This window comes from Miscanthus floridulus, chromosome 14, assembly GCF_019320115.1.
Source record: "Miscanthus floridulus cultivar M001 chromosome 14, ASM1932011v1, whole genome shotgun sequence".
In the NCBI taxonomy this organism is placed as follows: domain Eukaryota; kingdom Viridiplantae; phylum Streptophyta; class Magnoliopsida; order Poales; family Poaceae; genus Miscanthus; species Miscanthus floridulus.
Window position 1 is genome coordinate 47,699,364 of NC_089593.1, and position 25,209 is coordinate 47,724,572.

The following is a 25,209-nucleotide window of genomic DNA, read 5'->3' on the forward strand; positions in this document are numbered from 1 at the left end:
CATATGGAGCAAGTGGACATGGCAGGAGGCCTTAGGCCCACCGCTCGGCCCCACTAGGGCACCACTTGGCCCCTAAGTGGCCCTGCCACATCACTGATACGTGAGAGCTGCTCCAGAGCCAACCACAAGCTTCCATTCAAGTCGGTTTGATCAACGAACAAGATTTGATGCCGGTGGATTCATGGGCCCATTATCATAGACTTGGGAGCTCTCCACCGACTTACCAACCAACTTCTTGGTCGAATTTTGACATGTGCTGCATTCCAACCAATTTTGAGGAGCAACCACGGTGCTACGATGCAGAGGCGGTGCATCTAAGGGCCGGTCGGCGCCCCCTAGCGCCGCCCGATGCCTTGGTCCTCCACCGACCTCCCTCCTGCCTACAAGTACCCCCTATGCCTCTCTACACTATAAATAGAGGGTGGCGCCCCATGCCATTCATTTCCAAGCTTTCCAAGCTTCTCTTAGCTTTCTAGCTTAGCATTAGCTATAGAGTATTAGTCTAGTAGTGGAGTAGAGCAAGAGCGGAGCTTCTCTCAGAGTCCGGAAGAGTCTTCTGGGTCTGGTATAGCTCCTTTGTAATTCTTTCATTTTAGCATTTACTTTATTCAGTATTTATTTAAGTACTTTATTATAGTATTATTGCTTTGCTTTACTTTAAGTACTTAGTCATTAGTGTTGATCATTAGTGAGCTTAGGTGCTTATTGTTTGGCATTAGTAGCATAGGTTATCTTATAATTAGTAGCTATTCGTTAGTACCGGTTCCACTATCTGTCTAGGGTACTTTGATCTCATTTCATCGGAACTTGGATCGAAGTAGTAAGCCTGTAGATTAAGTGTGGTGCTTAGGCTATAGATTACCTGTGGATACGGCTAGGCCTCCGGATAGATTTTGGTAGGTGGCAAGTGGTGATAGCCTTGTCCATCCTCTGTATTCCACCACGATAGGTCTAGTTATTAAATCGTAGGGCTCGTGGCAGACCTTGTCTATTTAACTCTCCTAGTTGGTAGGTGGGCTATGCCCCGAAGTACTATCACATTTCTCCTAGTCATTTGTTTACCTTAGTTACTAGAAAGATAAAACGCTCGCTCTCCCACCTAGCTATCTCTAGGTTAGCTTGTTATTTAGTAGTTAGGTAGGTAGTTCACATTCAACTTCCACTATCGTTCACCTACCTAGGATTAACTTAGGCTTTACCTTAGCAATTCTTAGCTAAATATAAATTCTAGCCTTCCGCCTTCCTGTGGAAAAAATATAAATTCGACACTCGGTACTCACCGAGTGAAGTGCTACACGAAGTGCTACACGATAGTTCTGTGCACTTGCGGAATCCTACAATAGTCATTAAGAAATATCAACAAGCATTCTGGCGGCGTTGTCGGGGAAGGCAACTGGCCTCAGATTTATATTGCTAGTCTTGCTAGCTAGGTTTTTAGTTATCCTTAAGTAGTTTATCCTTTCTTCCTCATATCCTATCACTACCCTCCACGATCATGGGTGACAAGTCCACCCGTGATTTTTTTGCACCCTCGGCTACTAATGTAGCCACCGGACCCAATGTTATCAATGGGGACGTTAACTTTGAGCTTAAGCCAGCGTTAATTACTATGGTTCAAGCTAGTCTGTTTTGTGGAAAAGCCCACAAGGATGCAAATGCTCACCTCTAACATTTCTTGGAGATTTGTAGCACGTTCACCATTAAGGGAGTGAGCCAACAGGCTATACGTCTTCGCCTTTTCCCCTTCTCTTTGTTAGGAAAGGCTAAGCAATGATTTTACTCAAACCGCAATGCTATAGATACCTGGGACAAGTGTTCCAACGCTTTCCTAGTCAAGTTTTTTCCCATGGAGAAGACTAATGCTCTGCGCAATAAAATCTCTAGTTTTCAACAACTAGCAGATAAATCGATTCCCGAAGCTTGGGAACGAATGCAAGAGTACGTCTCTACATGTTCATACCATGGCATGGAAGATTGGCTTTTGATCCAGAACTTCTACCATGGGTTAGTGCCGTTAGATAGGAGCCATTTAGATGTTGTTGCTTGTGGAGCATTCTTTTTGCTAAGTGTTGCAGATGCAAAGACGCAGATCGAGAAGATGGTTTCCAACTAAGGATGGAGCGACAATCGACTCCAACCCATAAATGAGGTATGCATTCAATTATGGAAATTGACATGCTTGCAGTTAAGATGGATCGCTCGCGAAGCGAGTAGAACATTATGAGAAGGTGAGTGCCCAAGAGACTCAAAGCCATGGATTCCCATATGACTTGCAAAGTCTGTGGAGATGTTGGACGTTCGGGCAACTCCTGCCCCGAAACCCAAGAGGACCTCAACTTCGTCAACACCAACAACGGGTTCCGTCTACAACATCAAGGCTGGAATCAGCGCTCCAACAACTAGGGAGGTAACAATTATTACTCTTCTCCTAGTGTGAATAATGAAAGTAATAATAGTTATGCTTTCTTGAAAGATCTTGTTTATAGCAATGGTAGAATGACTGATAGCATTAATAAGAAACTACATGCTCATGACAAGATGTTGGAAAATATAAATGCTAAATTGGATGAGTTTTCGTCACTACTAAATTTTAACCCTGTTTCAATGCCCGAAAAGTGTTTCAATAGGCCCGAAATAGTTGCAATATCAGAATTAGCAATACATTTTTTTCAGTGGGAGGTGTTGCAGGCGCTTGCGTGGGTAAAGCTTTGGACAACACTTTTTTCCTTAGCGTTGCAAAATGCGTTTTGGATTAGTGTTGCAACATAAGCTTTTGCTACGGTCGTAGGTGTGGCTACTACATGCAACATCTTCGACATTGCTGGACCTTGCAAAGGCAACTCGCCCATGTCGTAGCAAATGGTGCACTAGCAACTATGTGTTGCAAGACAATGTATTGCCACGAATAACATGTGTGACAACAAGGATTATGTCGCAACACTAAGAAGTGATGGCAACATGTACAATTGCCACGCCCAAGGTTTGGTTGGCATAAGGTGCAGCCTCTATTGCATCGCATAACTAGTGTGGCAACAAGACTTATGTAGCAACACTAAGAAATAGTAGCAACATGTGCAATTGCCACGCCCAAGGTTTGATTGCTATAAGGTGCAACATCTATTGCTAAGCAGATTGTTCGTTGTCACTCTTTTTTGTGACAGTGGTTCTGGTTGCTATAGCACAAAGATTAGCATTGCCATATCACCTGTTGCCACGCTCATTGTGTCGCTATAGGATGTATTGCCACAGAAAATGTGGTTGCAAATAGTCTCTTTTACAACGCTTTCGGTTTGGTGTCACCAAACAATATTACAACGCCATTATTGTTTGTCAGAACAGGAACATGTGATCAAGAAAGCATTTATATAAAACCATTGTATCAAAACATGATTTGTTTCTACACATATGAAATGAAACCATCATTGTTGTGACAATAGTTTGAAATTGTATTACAAACATCATTTAAATATCCCTAGCTAAGACTGCATTGAAGCTTGGCTCGACATTGTTTATCCATATCTTGAATTGACCATCCCATCACAGCATCACTCGAACCACTCCACTCAAACTGTATCTTCCTCCTAAATAAAATCATTCACGGATACACATGAGTCTTGACAATTTCACAAGTACTTGTAAAAACAGACCTAACTAAATGGTTACCTACATAATCTGATGATTATTTAGCTAGGCTTTGGCCTGATAGTTATCTTCTGACAAGGATGAAATATTGGGCCTATATACTATTAAAAGAATAAACTACCTAAGGTTACACACCATAGAAATTAAATTGAAGCAGATCATATTTTTGTATGAACATGTCATAATGTAAATTCTAGGATGGGTCATGTAAGAACAGGAAGCCATAAATACACACTTTCTCTAGGAAAAAAACTAATTTATATGTTTCCAACTATTCTGCTGTAGTGTCACCACTTATCAATTACCAGTGTTGCAATTTTTAGTTCCCTCTTTAGCTAACCAAAGGGTCAATCTTTTCCAGTAGAGAAACAAAGGAAAAACATGCAGTAAGTATTATTAGATCTTACGCTTCTAATCAAATCTCTATCACCCAAAAAAAAATAGCATGGAATTAATCTCTATCACCCAAACCAGTCAGAAACCACATCTAGGCTCACTAAACTGAATCAGAAAAAAGGAGAACAAAATAGGGGGAAGCATACCTTCACAGTGATAGTGGGACTCATAAATCATGCAGTAGTTAGCGAGCACCACCATGTCCTACTATCAGTGCTAAGGAAAATGAGATACATAATCAGCTCCAGTGGAGGCAACCACATTGGGTCCTACTAGCAAAAAAGATCACAGCCCATAGCATCCAGAGCATGATCACAGAATTACGGAATTAAGGCCTAAACACTACTACCTTTCTCAAGGTGTTTGGTGACATCCTTATTTGCAGCATTCCAATGGAAAGTTGCAGAAACCACAATTTTTAATTCGCCAAAGGATTTAGCCAGCTTTTTCTGGTTGTTAGCAGCATTTGAAGAGTGGACAAGTGACTCAAGGATCATACTGTAATGATATCGACAAAGAAAAAAAATCAAATCACCTAGATATGCATTTTTATGTCATATAAATCGTACTGTTGGGATTAGCTAATGATCTGCATTTTTAAAAACCACAAACCTAACATGCTGCTCTAAACATACTAGAAACTTTTGCACGCTTCGCGGCGCCCTACCAGTCAGATTGTGAACGCCCATAATTTTTTGCCATCGTAAATGAATCCAGCTATAACAATCCCGGCAACATTCTTTAAAAGATAAATTTCGGTATCATTATTCCTAAACATTTATATCAACTACTTTAAGCGTTGAATCCCAAAGATTACTGGGAAATATTGATTATTTAGCTGGTGCTGGGTAAATTAACCAAACAAACAAACAAATTGACTACTGGAATGTATCTCCTCTTTGGCAACTAACCAAACAAATTGTATGTCCACAATACACTTGATAAATGCAAACAATTGGTGCAGATCCAATCATCCAATTGTTGTTAACTGGATGGATAGACAACCAGACGTGCAATAAATAAACACATACAGATCATATTAAAACAGACTTCACATGATAGACAACCAGCTCACAATTTCTAGTCATGGCAATGTTTATGTCATCCATCCACTGGGCCTAACTTGAGGTACAAAATTACTGTTTTTGAAGTAGGACAAAGTGTAGACAATCATTTTGAGAAGTCTATAAATCTACCAAACCTTATATGTGCTAAAAACGTGAAATTCCACAAGGTAAGAGGTCTCTAAATCACCTACAACTTCTGTATTATCTCTTTTTGCAGGAAAAATCATTTGATTTATAAAATTGTCATCCGATTCAGAACAACAAAATCTGTAATTTCAGACTGCAGGGCAGGAGCAAACTTAACCAATCCAGCAAAATAATCCCTTTCATTTTACCCAGACCAGCAACTCATCGTTTTACCCAGGCCAGAACTCATCTAAAACAAGTCCAAACAGAGGTGTTAAGCCATGGGTTTTACCTTGCAACGACAAAACAAAAATCTATGGTGAGTAGCCCACCTGCCCCTCTTCTTTCCCCTGCTTCACAGCCTTTGATTTGCTGCGTCTCCTGTCAATTTACAATGAAGAGCACCTTGCAATGATCAGGTAAGCAAGACATAAGAAATACTACACAAGACTAGAGTAAAAAAATATTTGAGGTTGCTTCCACAAGGCACACCCGCACCATCGCTCTCGCACACACGCAAAAGTAACCTGCCATGCAATCAAGTATTAGCCAACAAAACTTGTATATTAGCAAATAACCTGAGCAGTTTCTGCACCCTGTTGATGAAATAAAAACCTGAAAAAGTTTGATGAACAAGGCTGCAGCTGTTGTTCACCTCCACATGAAATTTCGAATTGAATCGGAGAAGGATGAGGAGACTTACTAGAAGCAGCGAATCCAGTTCGGTGATTTCCACCTCCTTCGACTTCTAAGCCACCAGCTGCATCGGAGCGGCACAACCACAATCAGGGCACACACACACGCCTACATGTGAAGGATGCGAACCATGGAGTAGACTGAGAGATGAGAGCTCACCATTTTGCCGGCTCTGAAGGACGAGAGGTCTGTAGGAAAGCCAGGAACAGCGACCGGTCGTGCCTGCTTCACGCCTCTGCTTGACGGTGGCGGCGAAAGACGGGCCACGGGCGTGGCCGCGCGGCGCAGGCGGGATGCGGGACGCCGACCCGGCGTCGACGGGAGGCGGATAGGTGGGGCTGGAGCTGCACCCGGCTGCGGCACGGCATGACGCGCGCGGGAGGCGGGGTGGCCTGGAGCTGGCGGCGGCGGCGGCTGGTCGGTGTCGCGCGGTGCAGGCGGGATGCGGGACGCCGACCCGGCGTCGACGGGAGGCGGCAACGTGGGGCTGCGGCACGGCGCGACGCGCGCGGGAGGCGGAGTGGCCTGGAGCTGGCGGCGGCGGCTTGCCGGTGTTGGAGATTTGGGGAAAATTGGAAATGAGATTTTAGGGTTTGGTGGGGATTGTATGGTGGGTTAGCCGGCGGAAATTTAAGTTTCGGGCCGCTTGGGCGCCAAGTGTGTGGTGTACGCACGGTCAAATTTAGTTGAAATTTTGATCTTCGCTCAAAAAAAAGTTGAAATTTTGATCGGTATTTTCGGTGCCCAACGAAAATACGAAATTTCGTCAAAATTGCACACTGGATGATTCTCAACAACCAATTACTATATTTCTATACAGCTGATAAAAAAATTATGGAAAATTAACAAATGAAAAACCCATGATAGAGGGGTGGTTTGAATGTTTGATCCTAATAGGAAATATCTCCTAATTGCAATCTGTAAGCTTAGCTGGTTTTGGCAAATTAAGCCTAATTTCTCTTTTCTCATGCGAACTCTAATTTTAATGTTCTAAATATATTTATTCAACGTCTTGACGACAGGAACTTTTTTTTCTCGAATACGCAAAAGGTTTACGCATGTTTATATTAAGGTGGAGAAGGTTCGAGAGTTACAACGACGTGCCGCACCCCCGACGCACTAAGGAAGACATGAAGTGTTACGGTGCGCTCTTTCATCACTAGAGTACAATTCAAAGGTAGTACTCATGCACTAAACAACCTAGGTGGCACGCCCCTGCGTCGATCCACAAATTCACGAAGTGTCGGATCACAGCTAGGAGCTGCACTATAGTCGCCGAGACGTCGCAGAAACACCTAGCCTTGCGCTCGTTTCATAGCTCCCAAGCAACGATCGTGAATAGGGACTCAGCTCCCTTTCGTTTGTCGCTGCTCCATCGCTGCCTCCATCTCCACCAAGTTAGGATGGAAAACCCGCCAACCTGCGAGGCGTTGACACCGTGCGCGGATAGGATGTTCCACCATACTTGACGGGAGAATGAGCACGACGCGATGACGTAGTTTGTTACCTTGATGGTGGAGTTTGTTACCTTTGTTGGCACATTTTCGCTAACAACATGATTTGAAAGGCATGTGTACTCATACATATAATTGTTTGTGGTTTAATTTTTTCTCACACTTGTACTTCCTCCATTCTAAACTATAAGTAGCTCTGGATTTTCCAGATACATATCTTTTTCTCTGTCTCTAGATATACAGTATGTTTAGATACAAACCTTAGCTATGTATCTAGAAAAGCCAGAATAATATATTATTCAAATAGAGGGAGTAGTTCAAAATGTGTAATAATTTCAATAACACGACATAATTACATTTAATTCCTGAAAAAGGTACCTTATTGCAAAAAAAATATTAAAGTTATTTAATATATATTAAATAAAGGTTACAAATTCTATATGAAAATAATGGTTACAATTCTTATATGAAAATAATAAAGATGAAATGTTATGAAAATAAAGGTTACAATTCTATATGAAAATAAAGGTAACTCTCATGTCCAGTAGTCTTTAGTTTTTTGTCTATCAAATTGCTACATCATGTAGTTGGCTATGCTTATATGTTAGGAGCACCTGCTGCTCACTATCGGCCGGCCAACAAATTTAGTTATGATCATGGATGGCTTAAAGGGGCTTCCGTGCTCCAATAGGTGGTACACCATATTTCCAAACTTTTGCTGAGTTTGCTAACAGATTATTAATAAAGTCATGGTTGTACTGAACTAACTGATGGGATACAGTTCCTATCCCAACTCATGGTTGAATAAATCTAGTACGCTATTTGGTTGAATTTGTTGCGCAAAAAATGTGTCCAATAGTATATAGAGTTTTCTGTGACCCATGATTCCTGAAGCCTTAAGGTGCTCTGTACACCGTACTGATTTGGATAAATACTTAAATATTTAAATAGATGTAATTTTGGTATATTGTAGTTTCATGATGTTCTTGGATAGATTTTTCCTACTGTTATATGCTGAACTGGGAGCTTGGTTCTGTCCAGTACATATGCATGAACCTATCTTTATATTTTTGACTAATGTTTGTAGTTTGTGGCTGCAGATGGCTGCCTTTGGAGAGATTAGTAGTGTGGCCTAGAGGTGAAAACTGAAAAGCTTTAGTAATGTTTAGTTGCCTTTGTGTGTTTGTCGTGCTTCTATATGTTCTGAGTACTTTCGACATGTCTTTCATAGGTGTGTAGATGCCAGCTTGCTCTTGTGCCCATTGGTTCATATTTGCTTAAGATATATACCTGCAGTTTTTAGTTTCGGAGATAGAGGGAGGGAGGGAGGGAGGGAGGGAGGGAGGGAGAGAGAGAGAAGCATCATCATATCTGTATCTATGGTTTATTAACATGTAGATAGTGTAACTGAACATCGTGCTCAACAAATGGTAGCATACCAAAAAACTAGGATCAGAATAATTTTTCTATAGGAGTTCCATGTAACGATGAACAATCTAGGTCAAGAAGCTAGGATACTTGCATGTAGAGATTAAGTGCTTATTTGGATGGAGGGCTATGCAAATGCATGCTGGCCCTAAGCGCCCAAAATTAGACGCCTAGGATGGATGTCTGGCCAGTCCAAACAAGCCCTAAGGTTTTTGTATAAATGTTCAGTAGCACACGTACTGCAATAAAGTTCTCACGTCACTATTGAGTATTGTCAACTTTTGGATCTATTTGAATTGTAGCATGAGATGGGGCATTCTAATAGTATATATTGTAGTTATACCGGAAATACCATATCATTGTGATGTATTGTCTCCTTTATTTCTAGCTCACTCTAGCATACCGCTATCATTCATCCCTAATAATTTATCTGTGATAATTGATTCTTGTGTTACTTTCTGTAGGTGAATGCAATCTTCATAATGAACCTAATATTGTGATTCATAGAGACTTAAAAGCATGCTTACTAGTATTGCTTGCTGTCTTAATTTGGATAATATGATAATGTGTTTGTCCGTTCTAACGTACAAATCTAGATTTATGTGAACCTATGATATTTGTAGGAGGTTCACCAAGCTGTACAACACAATCATGGATGACCAGGATGTAGCTAAAGCGATGAAGAAGTGTAACACCAAGAAGGGCGCCTTTTCACAACAAAGTGTGATGATCGGGGTAGATTTTGTTGTTATCGTTTGTAGTGGCTAGTAATTAGTTCGTTGCTTGTATGAATCATGATGTATATGTGTATATATATGACTTGGTAGTTGGCATGGAAGCACTATATGTGTTGGTAGATGGTTTGTATGAACTAGTGTTAGTTTGTGGCTATGTCCTGAACCACGATATATATGTATGTATGACCTAGTAGTTGGTGTGAACTAATGTATATTTTGTGATTATGTTTACCCTAAAAATTTGACTAAATGCATACTAGTATACTTAAGCAAGCAATTATTAGGCTGAGAACTAGAATACCCTAGTATGCTAATAACATGAATTAAATTATAATTGCATAAGTTTGTAGTATGGAGAGTATGTAATCACAAGATCGTTAGGACTTTGCAAAGGCAAGATGAATCAGGGTGCAAGCATTGTCAATGAATATGGCGTGTGTTGAGCGTTGCAGTGTTTATGTCCTAATGATCAATGGTGTGGAGGCGTCGTTTCTCGATCTCTAGGGCACCAGTGTCTCCTGTTCTTGTTGGCGGTCAATGCTGTTTTCCTAGCCCTTCACACCCAATGGCCCACCAAACCATATTGCAACAACACATGTTATTCTATAGCAACCAAACACACATGTGGCAATAGCAATATACTATTGCATCGCTTTAGGTATTTAGTTGCAATAAACAACTACCTATTGCAATGGTCGTGAGAAATATTACAACCAACAAAAATTGTGGCAATAGCAACAAACTATTACATCGCCCTTAGAAATTTAGTTGCAATAAGTAGCAACCTATTGCAATGGCCGTGAGAAATATTACAACCCACAAAAAATGTGGCAATAGCAACACATTATTACATCGACTTAGAAATTTAGTTGCAATACACAGTCTACATATTGCAATGGTCGTGAGAAATATTACAACCCAACAACACTATCGCAATAATTTCAAGCAATAGCAACACTGTTCTATTTGGTTGCAAGATCACCAGACAATTGCAACGCCAATCAATACTAATGCAACTAAATGTCATCATGGCAATATTATTAACCAATAGCAACACTTTTCAAAAAGGGTTGCTATAGGTCTCACCTCTTGCAACGCCAAACGTAAAAATTGCAATGCACTATTTTTGTGGCAACACAGTCCCCCTATTGCCACCTTTTTGGACAAAACACACCCATATTACAACACAATTTGTGGTGATGCAAATGGCGTTAAGTGGCAATAGGGTCGAAATCAAGTAGTGTTCTGCCTTAAAGAATCAACTTAGTTTCAATAAGATGATAGAAACTCAATTAGCTCAAATTGCCGCTGCTATCCCATCCTATGAAAAAGATAGAATTCCTGGCAAACCAGAGGGAACCATGGAGATAGCCAACCTTGTTACAGCAAGGTATGACTTCTCTGAGAATGGTTGGGGATTTCCTATTAAGAAAGGCAATCCCAGGAACCCCGTCATTACTTGCTCCATAGGCCTCCACACTTTTTATAATGCTATTTGTAGGGTCTAGTATTAACATCATGTCTCAGGAAACTTATGATAGATTGTTGTAACACCCCAGGTGTTTGTCACTAATTAAGCAATGGGTTTAAGCTCAACCATGGCATGTTAAGTGGTTGAAAGCTCTAGTTTGGTTTTGGTTAATTGATGAAACCCTAAGTGCTAACCTAGGTTATCAAAGTGATTATGAGATAGGTAGCACTACTCCAAGTGATGAAGCAATGACGAAGATCATGACAATGGTGATGGCATGGTGATGATCAAATGCTCAAACTTGGAAAAGAAGAAAGAGAAAAACAAAAGGCTCAAGGCAAAGGTATAAAATGTAGGAGCCATTTTGTTTTAGTGATCAAGACACTTAGTGAGTGTGATCACATTTAAGATAGATAGTCGTACTATTAAGAGGAGTGAAACTTGTATCGAAATGCGGTTATCTAAGTGCCACTAGATGCTCCAACTCATTGCATATGCATTTAGAATCTAGTGGATCATTAACACCCTTGAAAATGTTTGTGAAAATATGCTAACACATGTGCACAAAGTGATACACTTGGTGGTTAGCACATTTGAGCAAGGGTGAAGAAGACAGAGGAGATGCCAGCGTCGATCAAGTGACCGGATGCTAGATCTGAATGCACCAGACGCTGACTGCCTGCGTCCGGTCACGCTGACCTGGCGATAAGTAGCTAGGGTACTCCACCAGACGCTGGGCTATGTCCGGTCGAGGTGGACCGGACGTGTCTGGTCGAGGAAAAATGGATTTGGACCCTTACTGTACTCGACCGGACGCTGAAGCTCCAGCGTCCAGTCAGTTTAGCCAGAGCGTCCGGTCAGCACTTAGTTGTTGTGATCTAACGGTTCAGTTTTAACTCAGAGTGACACGTGGCATAAATCAGTGGACCAGACGCTAAGTCTAGGGTCCGGTCAGTCTGACCGGAGCGTCCGGTCAGAGCGCGTTTTGCCTAGTGAAGGGGTATAATGGCTCTATTTGATGGGGGCTTCTATTTAAAGCCCCTTGGCTGACTAAAGCTTTAACTCTTGCACATTTCATTGACATAGCAACCTTGTGAGCTTAGCCAAAGCCCTCCCACTCATCTCCATCATTGATCCATCATCTTTGTGAGATTGGGAAAGAATCCAAGTGCATTGCTTGAGTGATTGCATCTAGAGGCACTTGGTATTAGTGTTGCGCTGTGGATTTCGCTTGTTTCTCTTGGTGGTTGCCACCACCTAGATGGTTGGAGCAGCGGTGGAGGATCAGCACGAGTTGGTGGTTGTTCGTGGCCGCCTTCAGTGATTATGAGGGGAGTTGTACCTTCCCCGATGGAGTGCCGAAAGGTAACTCTAGTAAATTGCTCGTGTCATTGAGTTACCTCACTTGTGGGTAGGTTCTTGTGGTGTCCAATCGTGTGGACGAGGTTTGTGAAACACCTCTTAGCCGCCGAACCACCAAGTGTTGGTCGACACAACGGGGACTAGCGTGTTGGCAAGCACGTGAACCTCGGGAAAAAAATCGATTGTCTCTTGTCATTTGCATTCTCCCGGTGATTGGCTTAATCTTCATCTTGTGATTGGTTCATCCCCTACACGGCGGTATAATCACCCGACTCACTTATTTACATTCTTGCAAACTAGTTGATACAAGCTCTTTAGTGTAATTAGAATTGAGAGCTCTTCGTGAGTAGTTACATAGCAAGTTTGGGTGCCTAAGTAATCATTGCAACTAGAATTGTTGGATAGGTGGCTTGCAACCTTTGTAGAGCTAGAGCAAGTTTGCATTACGCTATTTGTCATACTAATCAAATTGCTCTAGTTGATTTGTAGATTTTTAAATAGGCTATTCACCCCCCCTCTAGCCATATTAGGACCTTTTAAGTGGTATTAGAGCCGTGGTCACCGTTTGATTAAAGGCTTAACAACCTCGGTGTCAAATTATGGCTCAAGTTGTGTTCAACCATGTGGGGGGCAAACCACCGTTCTTTGATGGCACATGCTATGGTTATTGGAAGAGAAAGATGAGGATGGATCTTGGTTCAATCAATGATCAAGTATGGGAAGTGACCAAGAATGACTATGCTATCATTGATCCCGATGATCCAACCAATCAAGATAAGATCAACAAGTAATGCAATACAATGGCTCTCAACACCATATACAATGCCATTGATTCCAAGGTGTTTGAGCAAATCAAGGATTGTGATAGAGCAAATGAGGTGTGGAAGAGATTGGAGGAAACATATGAGGGCACACCAGCGGTGAAGAGTGCCAAGTTGTACATCCTCAAGGACAAGTTGACAAGTTTCAAGATGAAGGATGATGAGAGCATTCCGAAGATGTTTCATTGATTGCAAGTCATTGTCAACGACTTGAAGGTATTGGGAGAGAAGATCAAGGATGATGATGTCTCCCATTGATTCTTGATGTGCTTACCTCCAAGATTTGAGATGTTAAGATTGCTCATCATAAGAGGAGGATTGAAGGACATTACCCCCAACCAAGTACTAGGTGATGTCATGATACAAGAGACATACCGTGTGGAAAGGGAGGGGGATGACAAGAAGGAAGAAGAGGACAAGAAGAAGAAGAAGAGTATAGCATTCAAGGCTAGCTCATCATCATCAAAGAACAAGGGCAAGTCCAAGAAAGAATCAAGTGACGATGATGATCTTAGTGACATTGATGATGAAGCCATGGCCCTATTTGTGCGCAAGATGGGCAAATTCATGAAGAAGAAGGGCTATGGTGCAAGGAAGAGAAGAGATCACACCAAGAGCAAAGAATATGTGAGAAGATGCTACAATTGCAAGAGCCCCGATCATGTTGTAGCAAATTGTCCCTACAATAGTGATAATAATGAAGATGAAAAGAAGAAGCACAAGAAAGATAAGAATGAAAAGAAGGAGAAGAGAATGACCTTCCAAAAGAAGAAGGGTGGAGGCTATGTAGTCACTTGGGATAGTGATGACTCTAGTGATGATGGCAAGAAGTCTATCAAGAGAGCACTAGCAAGCATCGCCATCAATAACAAGCCCTCCATCTTCGACACTCCATCAACATACCTCATGGCAAAGCCTACCAAGGTAAAATATGATGAGAGTGATGATGATGAATGTGAAAGTGACTCTTGTAGGAATAATAATGATGATGATGATGATGATGATGATGAGTACTCCAAGGAGGAGCTCTTGGACATGTGTGAGCAAGTGCACACTTGCAATGAGATGAAGAGAAAGGAGTGCAAAGAATTGCGCAAGAAAGTAAAATTTCTTGAGCAATCCTTTAATGAGCTCAATGCCACTCATGAGGGGCTAATAGATGCCCATGAGAAGCTTGGCAAAGCTCACTCTAAGCTCGAAAAGGCTCACTCCTCTCTCATTGAGCAAGTCAAGAAGGAGGAAGCCAAGAAGGAGCAAGTGATAGTAACATGTGATGTGGGACTAACATGTGATCTTATTGATGAATCTTTTCATGAACCCATTATTGTTGCTCCTACTAACACTTCTTGTAGCACAACCATTACCACTCCACCTATGAATGATACATCACTAATGGTGGAAAATGAAACCCTCAAGAAGGAGGTGAATGAGCTCACTCGTGCCTTAGGCAATGCCTATGGTGGAGATGCCCGCTTGCTAAAGTGCTTGGGTAGGCAAAGGTTTTCTCTCAACAAAGAGGGATTAGGCTATACCCCCAAGAAAGGTAAGGCGGCCTTTGTCACTCCCAAAGTTAGCTTTGTGAAGGGCAATGGTCAGTTTTGCAATAGATGCAAGCAAGTTGGGCATATAGAGCAAAATTGCAAGACTAACAAGAACAAGCTACCTAATGTATCCTCAATCAAATTTAATTCTTGTTACATGCTTTTATAAGGGTGCCAATGGTGTGAAGGCTAAGTTCATTGGTACACCAATTGTGGGCCCAAAGAAGAAGTCCATTTGGGTACCAAAGACCTTGGTGACTAACCTACAAGGACCCAAGCAAGTTTGGGTACCTAAAAAGAATTGATCTTCTTTTGTAGGTAAATTATAAAGCTGGAGGAAGGCATTGGGTGCTTGATAGTGGGTGCACACAACACATGACCGGTGATTCAAGAATGTTCAATTCAATCAATGAAAGCAAGAGTAATGGGATTGATAGTATCACATTTGGTGACAATGGCAAAGGCAAGGTCAAAGGGCTTGGTAAGATTGCAATATTCAATGACTTGAGCATTTCCAATGTGCTACTAGTAGAGAGCTTGAACTTCAACCTATTGTCGGTAGCTCAATTGTGTGATCTTGGTTTCAAGTGCATATTTGGTGTGGATGATGTAGAGATCATAAGTGTAGATGGCTCTAACTTGATATTCAAAGGATTTAGATATGAGAATCTATACTTGGTTGATTTCAATGCTAGAGAAGCTCAATTGTCAACATGTTTGATCACTAAGTCCAGCATGGGTTGGTTATGGCATAGAAGGCTTGGTCATGTTGGAATGAAACAATTGAATAAATTGATTAAGCATGACTTAGTTAGAGGCTTGAAAGATGTCACATTTGAGAAGGATAAGCTATGTAGTGCATGTCAAGCCGGAAAGCAAGTTGGTAATACACATCCTAAGAAGAGCATGATGAGTACATCCAAGGCATTTGAGTTGATGCATATGGACTTGTTTGGACCAACCACATACACTAGCATTGGTGGAAACAAATATGGATTTGTGATTGTGGATGATTTCACTAGATACACATGGGTATTCTTTCTTGTTGACAAGAGTGACGTGTTTGCAACATTCAAATCATTTGTCAAAGGCATTCACAATGAGTTTGAAACAACAATCAAGAAAGTTAGAAGTGATAATGGAAGTGAGCTCAAGAACACTAGAATTGATGAGTTATGTGATGAATTTGGAATTAGACATCAATTCTCGGCCAAGTATACTCCTCAATCAAATGGGCTAGTTGAAAGAAAGAATAGAACCTTAATTGATATGTCAAGATCAATGTTGAGTGAGTACAATGTGAGTCATTCATTTTGGGCTGAAGTAATCAACACGGCTTGCTACTATAGCAACCGACTCTATTGTCACCCCATGATGGAAAAGACACCTTATGAGCTATTGAATGGAAGAAAGCCGAACATAGCATACTTCCGGGTTTTTGGTTATAAATGCTACATATTGAAGAAAGGCACTAGATTGAGCAAGTTTGAAAAGAAATGTGATGAAGGTTTCTTGCTTGGTTACTCTACTACTAGCAAGCTTATAGAGTTTGGAATTTGGCTAGTGGTACTCTTGAGGAGGTTCATGATGTAGAGTTTGATGAAACAAATGGTTCCCAAGAGGAAGATGAGAATATAGATGATGTAAGAGGCACTCAATTGGTCAATGCAATAAAGAACATGGACATTGGTGAGTTAAGGCCTAGAGAGGTGATTGATATTGAAGATGACAAGAATCAAGTGCTCTCTAACTCAAATGTGCAAGCTAGTGGTTCTCATGATCAAATCCAAGCAAGCACTAGTGATGGCAATGTGCAAGATCAACAAATGGTTAGTTCATCATCTCAACCAAGTGATCAATCAAATGCTAGCAATCAAGTGCAAGTGCTTCAACCAACCAATGTTGCAAGAGATCATCCATTGGACACTATCATTGGTGATATTTCAAGAGGTGTGCAAACAAGATCAAGATTGGCTTCATTTTGTGAGCATTTCTCATTTGTGTCATCCATTGAACCTAAGAAGATAGATGAAGCTTTGAGGGATGTTGATTGGATCAATGCTATGCATGAAGAGCTAAACAACTTCACAAGAAACCAAGTATGGGATTTAGTTGAGAGGCCTAAGGATCATAATGTGATTGGAACTAAGTGGGTCTTTCAGAACAAGCAAGATCAAGATGGGATAGTAATAAGGAACAAAGCAAGATTAGTGGCTCAAGGTTACACTCAAGTTGAAGGTCTTGACTTTGGAGAAACATATGCCCCGGTTGCAAGATTGGAAGCAATTAGGATCTTGTTAGCCTATGCTTGTGCCCACAACATCAAGTTATACCAAATGGATGTGAAAAGTGTATTTCTCAATGGGTACATCAATGAGCTTGTGTATGTTGAGCAACCTCCCAGTTTTGAAGATGAGAAGAAACCCAACCATGTCTACAAGTTGAGAAAGGCTTTGTATGGATTAAAGCAAGCACCTAGAGCATGGTATGAGAGATTGAGGGATTTTCTACTCTCTAAGGGATTCAAGATGGGAAAGGTTGACACCACTCTCTTCACCAAAAGCTTGGAAATGACTTGTTTGTAATGCAAATCTATGTTGATGATATCATCTTTGGATCAACAAATCAAGAATTTTGTGAGGAGTTTGGCAAGATGATGGCAAGTGAGTTTGAGATGTCTATGATTGGAGAACTTAGTTACTTCCTTGGTCTTCAAATCAAGCAAATGAAGAATGGCACATTTGTGAGTCAAGGCAAGTATATCAAGGACATGCTCAAGAAGTTTGAAATGGATGAGAGTAAAGCTATTAGTACACCAATGGGGACAAGTGGAAGCTTGGATAGTGATGCTAGTGGCAACATGGTGGATCAAAAGATGTATCGGTCTATGATTGGAAGTCTACTCTATGTGACCGCATCAAGACCGGATGTGATGTTTAGTGTATGCATGTGTGCTAGATTTCAAGCCTCACCAAGAGAAAGATCATTTGAAGGCAACTAAGAGAATATTGAGGTACTTGAAGCATACACAACATGTTGGATTATGGTATCCCAAAGGAGCAAGATTTGAGTTGATTGGATATTCGAATTCCGATTATGCGGGATGCAAAGTTGAGAGAAAGAGCACATCAGGGCACATGTCAACTATTGGGAAGATCACTTGTGTCTTAGGTCATCAAAGAAGCAAAATAGTGTAGCACTTTCAACCACCGAAGCGGAGTACATTTCAGCCGGTAGTTGTTGTGCTCAATTACTTTGGATGAAGGCTACCTTGAGTGACTTTGGAATCAAGTTCAAGCAAGTGCCATTGCTATGTGACAATGAAAGTGCCATAAAGCTCACCAACAACCCGGTTCAACACTCAAGAACAAAGCATATAGATGTCCGTCATCACTTCATAAGAGATCACCAACAAAAAGGGGACATTTGCATAGAGAGTGTGGGCACCGAAGATCAACTTGCCGATATATTCACCAAGCCACTTGATGAGAAGAGGTTTTGCAAGCTAAGGAATGAATTGAACATACTTGACTTCTCCAATATGTGTTGATGCACCCCCACTATATGACATGCCTCTCCTTCGAGCAAAGCAAGGTAAAGTTGATTGACATGTCATTCATCCATTGCTAAGGACTTGTTTAGTACATCTAGTCATTCCTATCATGTACTAGGCTCATTCATGAAAATCAAATGAATTTGATACTTATATGGTACCACTATTGCTTGTATGTTTGAAATTATCTAGTGGTAGCATATGACATGTTTGTGGGCTTGTAAACCTAGTGTTTGATTTAGAAAATGAGCTATAAGTGTTTAACTCAACATGGTACAAGATAACCCTTATTTGGAGGTGTGAAGAAGCTTGTCCTTGGATCAAACCGAGTTAAATATCTTTTGCAAGTAATCTAGATTGAACTAAATTTGGAAAATGATCCTCATTTCACATGGTTTCACCCCAACCTATCTATAATTTGAGCTCACCTTTTGTGCTAATTGTTGACATTAATCATTCTACTCTATCTATACTTTAAGCCTTTGTGGTTATTGATGACAAAGGGGGAGAAATAGTGTACAAAGATAGTGAAAAGACAACAAAGAAACAAAGAGGGAGAGATAAAATATGACAAAGGAAGGGGATCAATTAAAGGAAGGGGATCAATTAAAATAATGAGCATACAAATAGGGGGAGCAAGCTCATGAACTTGTATGGTGAATTTGAATGTGCATTACATATGTTTGCTTGCATGGCATACATTTTAATCTTCAATATCCATGCTTGTGTGGTGTATGCTAGTTGTAGGTTTGAATGTTGAAATGAAAAACTAGCATGCATAGGCTAAAGTAACTAGACCTATGTTCATTCTATGGAAACTAGACCCTTGCATGTAATGTTGATCTCACGGGGTATTCTAGTTTTTGTGTATGTCTAGTTACTAATGATGCTAAGGATGGTATATTGGTGCACTCCGATTGGTATCACGCTTCAAAGGTCCATCTCTTATACCTTAGCATCATTTGGTAGAAATTGACTCCTACATTTCCTATATAAGCATATGTGCAAGCTACAATCCAAACTATTAGCACATATGTAGGGGGAGCAATTACTACCATTTGGAGTTCATGAAACTTGTCCATATTCTTTTACACATGGTAAATATGCTTGGGCAAGCAACATGGATTCAAATGAACTTAAATTCATATATTTGTGAAAGGGTTGTATCAATTACCAAAAAGGGGGAGATTGAAAGCTCTAGTTTGATTTTGGTTAATTGATGAAACCCTAAGTGCTAACCTAGGTTATCAAAGTGATTATGAGATAGGTAGCACTACTCCAAGTGATGAAGCAATGATGAAGATCATGACAATGGTGATGGCATGGTGATGATCAAATGCTCAAACTTGGAAATGAAGAAAGAGAAAAACAAAAGGCTCAAGGCAAAGGTATAAAATATAGGAGCCATTTTGTTTTAGTGATCAAGACACTTAGTGAGTGTGATCACATTTAAGATAGATAGCCGTACTATTAAGAGAAGTGAAACTCGTATCGAAATGCGGTTATCAAAGTGCCACTAGATGCTCTAACTCATTGCATATGCATTTAGAATCTAGTGGATCACTAACACCCTTGAAAATGTTTGTGAAAATATGCTAACACATGTGCACAAAGTGATACACTTGGTGGTTAGCACATTTGAGCAAGGGTGAAGAAGACAGAGGAGATGCCAACGTCGATCAAGTGACCGGACACTGGATCTGCATGCACCGGATGCTGACTGCCTACGTTCGGTCACGCTGACCTAGCAGTAAGTAGCTAGGGTACTCCACCGGATGCTGGGCTGTGTCCGATCGAGGTGGACTAGACGCATCCGGTCGAGGAAAAACGGATTTGGACCCTTACTGTACTCGACCAGACGCTGAAGCTCTAGCGTCCGATCAGTTTAGCCGGAGCGTCCGGTCAGCACTTAGCCGTTGTGATCTGACGGTTCAGTTTTAACTCAGAGTGACACGTGGCATAAATCAGTGGACCGGACACTGAGTCCAGGGTCCAGTCAGTCTGACCGGAGCATCTGGTCAGAGCGCGTTTTGCCTAGTGAAGGGGTATAACAGCTCTATTTGATGGGGGCTTCTATTTAAAGCCCCTTGGCCGGCTAAAGCTCCAACTCTTGCACATTTCATTGACATAGCAACCTTGTGAGCTTAGCCAAAGCCCTCCCACTCATCTCCATCATTGATCCATCATCTTTGTGAGATTGGGAGAGAATCCAAGTGCATTGCTTGAGTGATTGCATCTAGAGGCACTTGGTATTCGTGTTGCGCTGTGGATTTTGCTTGTTTCTCTTGGTGGTTGCCAACACCTAGATGGTTGGAGCAGTGGTGGAGGATCGTCATGAGTTGGTGGTGTTCGTGGCCGCCTTCGGTGATTGTGAGGGGAGTTGTACCTTTCCTGGTGGAGTGCCAAAAGCTAACTCTAGTAAATTACTCGTGTCATTGAGTTACCTCACTTGTGGGTAGGTTCTTGCGGTGTCCAATCATGTGGACGAGGTTTGTGAAACACCTCTTAGCCGCTGAACCACCAAGTGTTGGTCGACACAACAGGGACTAGCGTGTTGGCAAGCATGTGAACCTCGGGAGAAAAATCGATTGTCTCTTGTCATTTGCATTCTCCCGGTGATTGGCTTAATCTTCATCTTGTGATTGGTTCATCCCCTACACGGCGGTATAATCACCCGACTCACTTATTTACATTCTTGCAAACTAGTTGATACAAGCTCTTTAGTGTAATTAGAATTGAGAGCTCTTCGTGAGTAGTTACATAGCAAGTTTGGGTGCCTAAGTAATCATTGCAACTAGAATTGTTGGATAGGTGGCTTGCAACCCTTGTTGAGCTAGAGCAAGTTTGCATTACGCTATTTATCATACTAATCAAATTGCTCTAATTGATTTGTAGATTTTTAAATAGGCTATTCACCCCCCCTCTAGCCATATTAGGACCTTTTAGTGGATGGAGATGTTAGGTCAAACATATGAAAATTAGCCACCACTTAAATTTGGACCATGCACCATTGCTTACATGCTGCCCTTTCTAAAAAGTATGCTTGGGTAATGATGGATGTACTTGTTTCATGTGTCTCGTATCAATATCCATCTATATTGATCCATGGAAAAGTTTCGTGAAGTTTGGAATCAAGAAGTCACATGAAATGACAAGTTATGTCCTTGCCAGGATGGTTTTTATAAAGTGAATGGAATTCTAGGCTCATCAACCAAACCTTGCAACCTTACCCAAATGACTCTAGATGAACTCTACAACAAAAGTCATGAAAGGTTCATGTTGAGCAAATGCCAAGAAAATGCTCCAATGGATCACAAAGGATAATTTAAGCTTTATCGTGATCCTACTTTGGTCAAAGTAAAACTATAGCTTCTGCACCTGTTTTGAAGTTGGACATTAAATAAAAGTTGAAGCTCATGTTATGTAGAAGAAACTTTGTTTTTGGAGTATACCATGGATTGGCTCGGAACCAAGTCTAGCAGTGGCTCAAAATTGGAACCTGCTGCTGATTTAAGCACTTAGAAATATTCTAAGTCTAGAAATTCATCGACATCGGCATTGGCGTCTGGCATTCTCCAAATTTCATTAAGCAACTTGACTTGATCCCAAATAAAAGTTGGAGCATACATCGGGAAGAAGAGAGTGCAAAAGGATGGCACTCGTTGGACCTTGTCTTGACCATCGATTTTTGGAGTTTGGTAATCGCTGTCAATGCATTGACACTTGCTAATTGGATGCTAATTAACTGCTGTTCCAAAGACCTAGTAGATGTGACCCCTTAACCAAGTTTGTAGACCATCTTGAGTAGAGCAACTTTGCTACTGGAGCCAAGGTCGGAATCTACACGGAATATGCTAAAAAATGGACCCCAAAGTCGGGCATAGAGATGCACACCACGTGCTCGATGAATTGTCTCCGTGGCAACCATGCAGAAGCGCGCGCGCCCCATTGCTGCCACACGTCTGACCTCCGTGCCACGCGCCACCCTGCTCCCTGTGCCTCCAAGTGCGGATGCCTGAGCTACCCTGGCATCCCGCACTCGCTCTTGCCCTTCCTAGCGCTCTCCCTCTGCGCGCACGCGCCAGAGCGGAGCCACCATGGCCACCGCCGCCAAGCTTCCATGCCGCCGCTGCTCCCTCTCCTACAGCCCTCCTGTGTCTGCACTGAGTGTTACTATGTGTCCAACACCTCACGCCGCCCCTCCCGCACCCATTTTCTAGTCACCACGGCCACCGTATCGCCGTCGCCACCGGAGCAGCCACTGGCGTTCCACCTGTGCGTGTGGCCAGGCCAACCTAGCCTGCCTCTGGCCGACCTGAGCAGCCCCACGTGTGTGAGAAGGTCCCTGGATGCTCCCCGCCGCTTCGCTGATGCCGTAGACGACCATAGCCGCCGGAGCCGCGAGCCCGGCCACTCCCTTGCGCTGCCGTCAAGAGGTGGAAGAAGGTGGACCACGCGCAGAAATAGAAGGTTCTCCAGGGGGTTAAGTGTAGGAACCATGACTCTAGTGAATAGTGCCTGAAGGACCTCTTCTATGGTGTTTGATTTATATTTTCCGCAGGGACCCCAATGCAAGTTTTACATTCCTTTCTTTGATTTAGGCAGATTTGAATGATCCATTTTGAAAAATAGTAGTAAATTGTAGAAACTTCCTAAAATAGTAAATGAGAACTTTTTGGAATCCTTGTGAAATTCTCTATGCCCTAGATCTATAATATGGCATGATTTAGTTTAAAGTTTTTGCTGTAAAAATAAATTTATGCAGTTAGGTTTGTAATACTAGTTGTGTCTTGTCTTTTTCATAACTGAAGTTATTTTGCTCAAATAAATGTGAAATTTTTATGGGATGCTCATCAGTTGATTTTTCTTGTCTGGTAAAAATTTCATGAGTTTAGGATTTATATTTTAAGAGTTATAAAAATAACAAATGCCCTGTAATGCTTTGCTCCTACTCTGAATAGTTCTGCATGTTTGAATTAATTGGCTCAGTTAAGTTATGAATCATGACTTGATGAAAATACATGAGTTGTAGTAATTTTCTTAATCTTTCCAAAAAGTTAAATATCATGATTTTTGGTCTAGGTAGATCTTGAGTTATACTTGCTTAAATCTCTGTGGCTGTTTCTGCCCAAACCCAGACATGGTTTCCTTGTTCTTACTGTGGGGCCTTCTTACTAGTAGAATTAGCTTTAGGTGTTTACAACAAAGTTGTTTAGAATTTGCTAAGCTTTCTAAAAAGTCTAGAACCACATTTATTGGCACATGTATAACTCCTATTTGTAGCTGTCTGAAGTGGCATATCAGTATCTGTCCATGTTTTAGACAAAGATTCATTCATTGGATTTGATTGACCTTGCTAACTATAGAATCATCTTAATAGAGAATAATAAAGTTGTAGGTAACTTTATAAGATTTTCAAAAAGTTATGATTCATGTTTGTTGGAGGTCTAGAACTCCAGTTATGCTTCTCTGAAGATGCTATCAGTTTTCTATACCACTGCTATGGGATGCATGTGCAGTTTTGCTTGTGCAATTATTTTCATGGTGTAAATGATGTTGCTATGGCTGTAGTGAATATGAAAGTTGTAGCAAATTTCATAATCTTGCTTGTGTTCAAATTGTATGACCATAGGCCTGATAGTTTAGGAGTTACATGACTTTTAAGTCTTCTGTCAAGTTTTGATTGTATTCAGGGCAGATCTGAAAGATGCTAGTATTGGATCTAGTTAGGATTTGAATCACACCTAGATGATAATAAGAAAGTTGTAGATAACTCACTTAAACATCTTGTGTTAAATTTTCCTGGCAATTGGCCAAATATTTTGTGAGTTATGCCTGTTTAAAGTTGGGTTACGGAATTGATTGTTCTCCTGTCTTGTTTAGACCAGTTTCTGATAAATGGGTATAATTGACTTAGTTAACTTGAGAATCATGCTAAGATGATTAAAGATGAATTGTAGAAAATTTCATAAGCTTTCCAGAATGTCTTGTTGCATGGCTATTGGATTTGTATAACTCTAGTTATGATCCAAACATGAAGCGGTTGTTTGCAGTCCGGAAATAGACAGATGCTAGTTGTGTTTGTTTACTCCATATGTTGCTAAGTGTGGCTTATGCCCTTGTTGATGGTCAAGTTATGATACTTGTGACCTTGTTAAACTTATGTCATGCTTGATGTGCTTGCTCTCTATAGTTAGTTGTGTGATGTTAGTTAAATAGCTATTGGTGTCTATGTCTTGCATAATCTTGTGTTTGCCTTGAATGCTATTATATGATGCATCTTATATTACCATTCTTCATATTCATGCACTTGCATCTTGCATCTCATCTAGGTACGCTAGATGAACCACGTGAAGGATGTGAGGTTGGAACCTAGACCTGAAGACGTGTATGGTGGACTTTTCCCGAAGATGGAACGATCCTCGGAGTACATGCCTGAATAGGGGATGCTACCAAGCGAGTGTCATCTAACAAGCACTGATCTAGTGTTGGATTCCAGGCAAGCCCCGGAGCATTCTAAGTCTCCCAGTATTTTACAAATGATTACTTAAGTACTTATGATTGATGCATTAGGTTATAAGAGTTGAATGGAACCACTTGATGCATATAAATTCCCTTGTCCAAATATATATACCGTTAACCCTGTGTAGGTCTAGGATCGAACATATGCTTAGCCATGCTTAGACCGATAGAAGTCGGGTGATTTCCTATCACCTGCGAGATATAGGATGGATACCGGAAGCACGGTTGGCTATATTTGCTATCGTGGAATAGAACCATGGGAGTGATGTAAATCGAGGCTAGACGGAGTCTATGTGTAGGTTGACTCATGTGATTCCGTTGTGCCGGTTAAGGACCGTACCAGTTGTTGGAACTTCTGACAAGATTGAACGCATGCCTATCACTTAGCTGGCC

At 41.2% G+C, this 25,209-nt stretch overlaps 1 protein-coding gene across 1 annotated transcript in view; it reads right to left on the minus strand.

The window, feature by feature from the left end:
- Window positions 1–6,035: 6,035 nt before the first annotated feature.
- The window catches only part of LOC136503414 (uncharacterized), a 42,601-nt gene continuing 23,427 nt past the window's right edge, over window positions 6,036–25,209 (minus strand). The window contains exon 2 of the mRNA XM_066498501.1: window positions 6,036–6,471. Within this exon, the coding sequence (XP_066354598.1) occupies window positions 6,036–6,471 (436 nt within the window). The remainder of the gene's footprint in view (window positions 6,472–25,209) is intronic.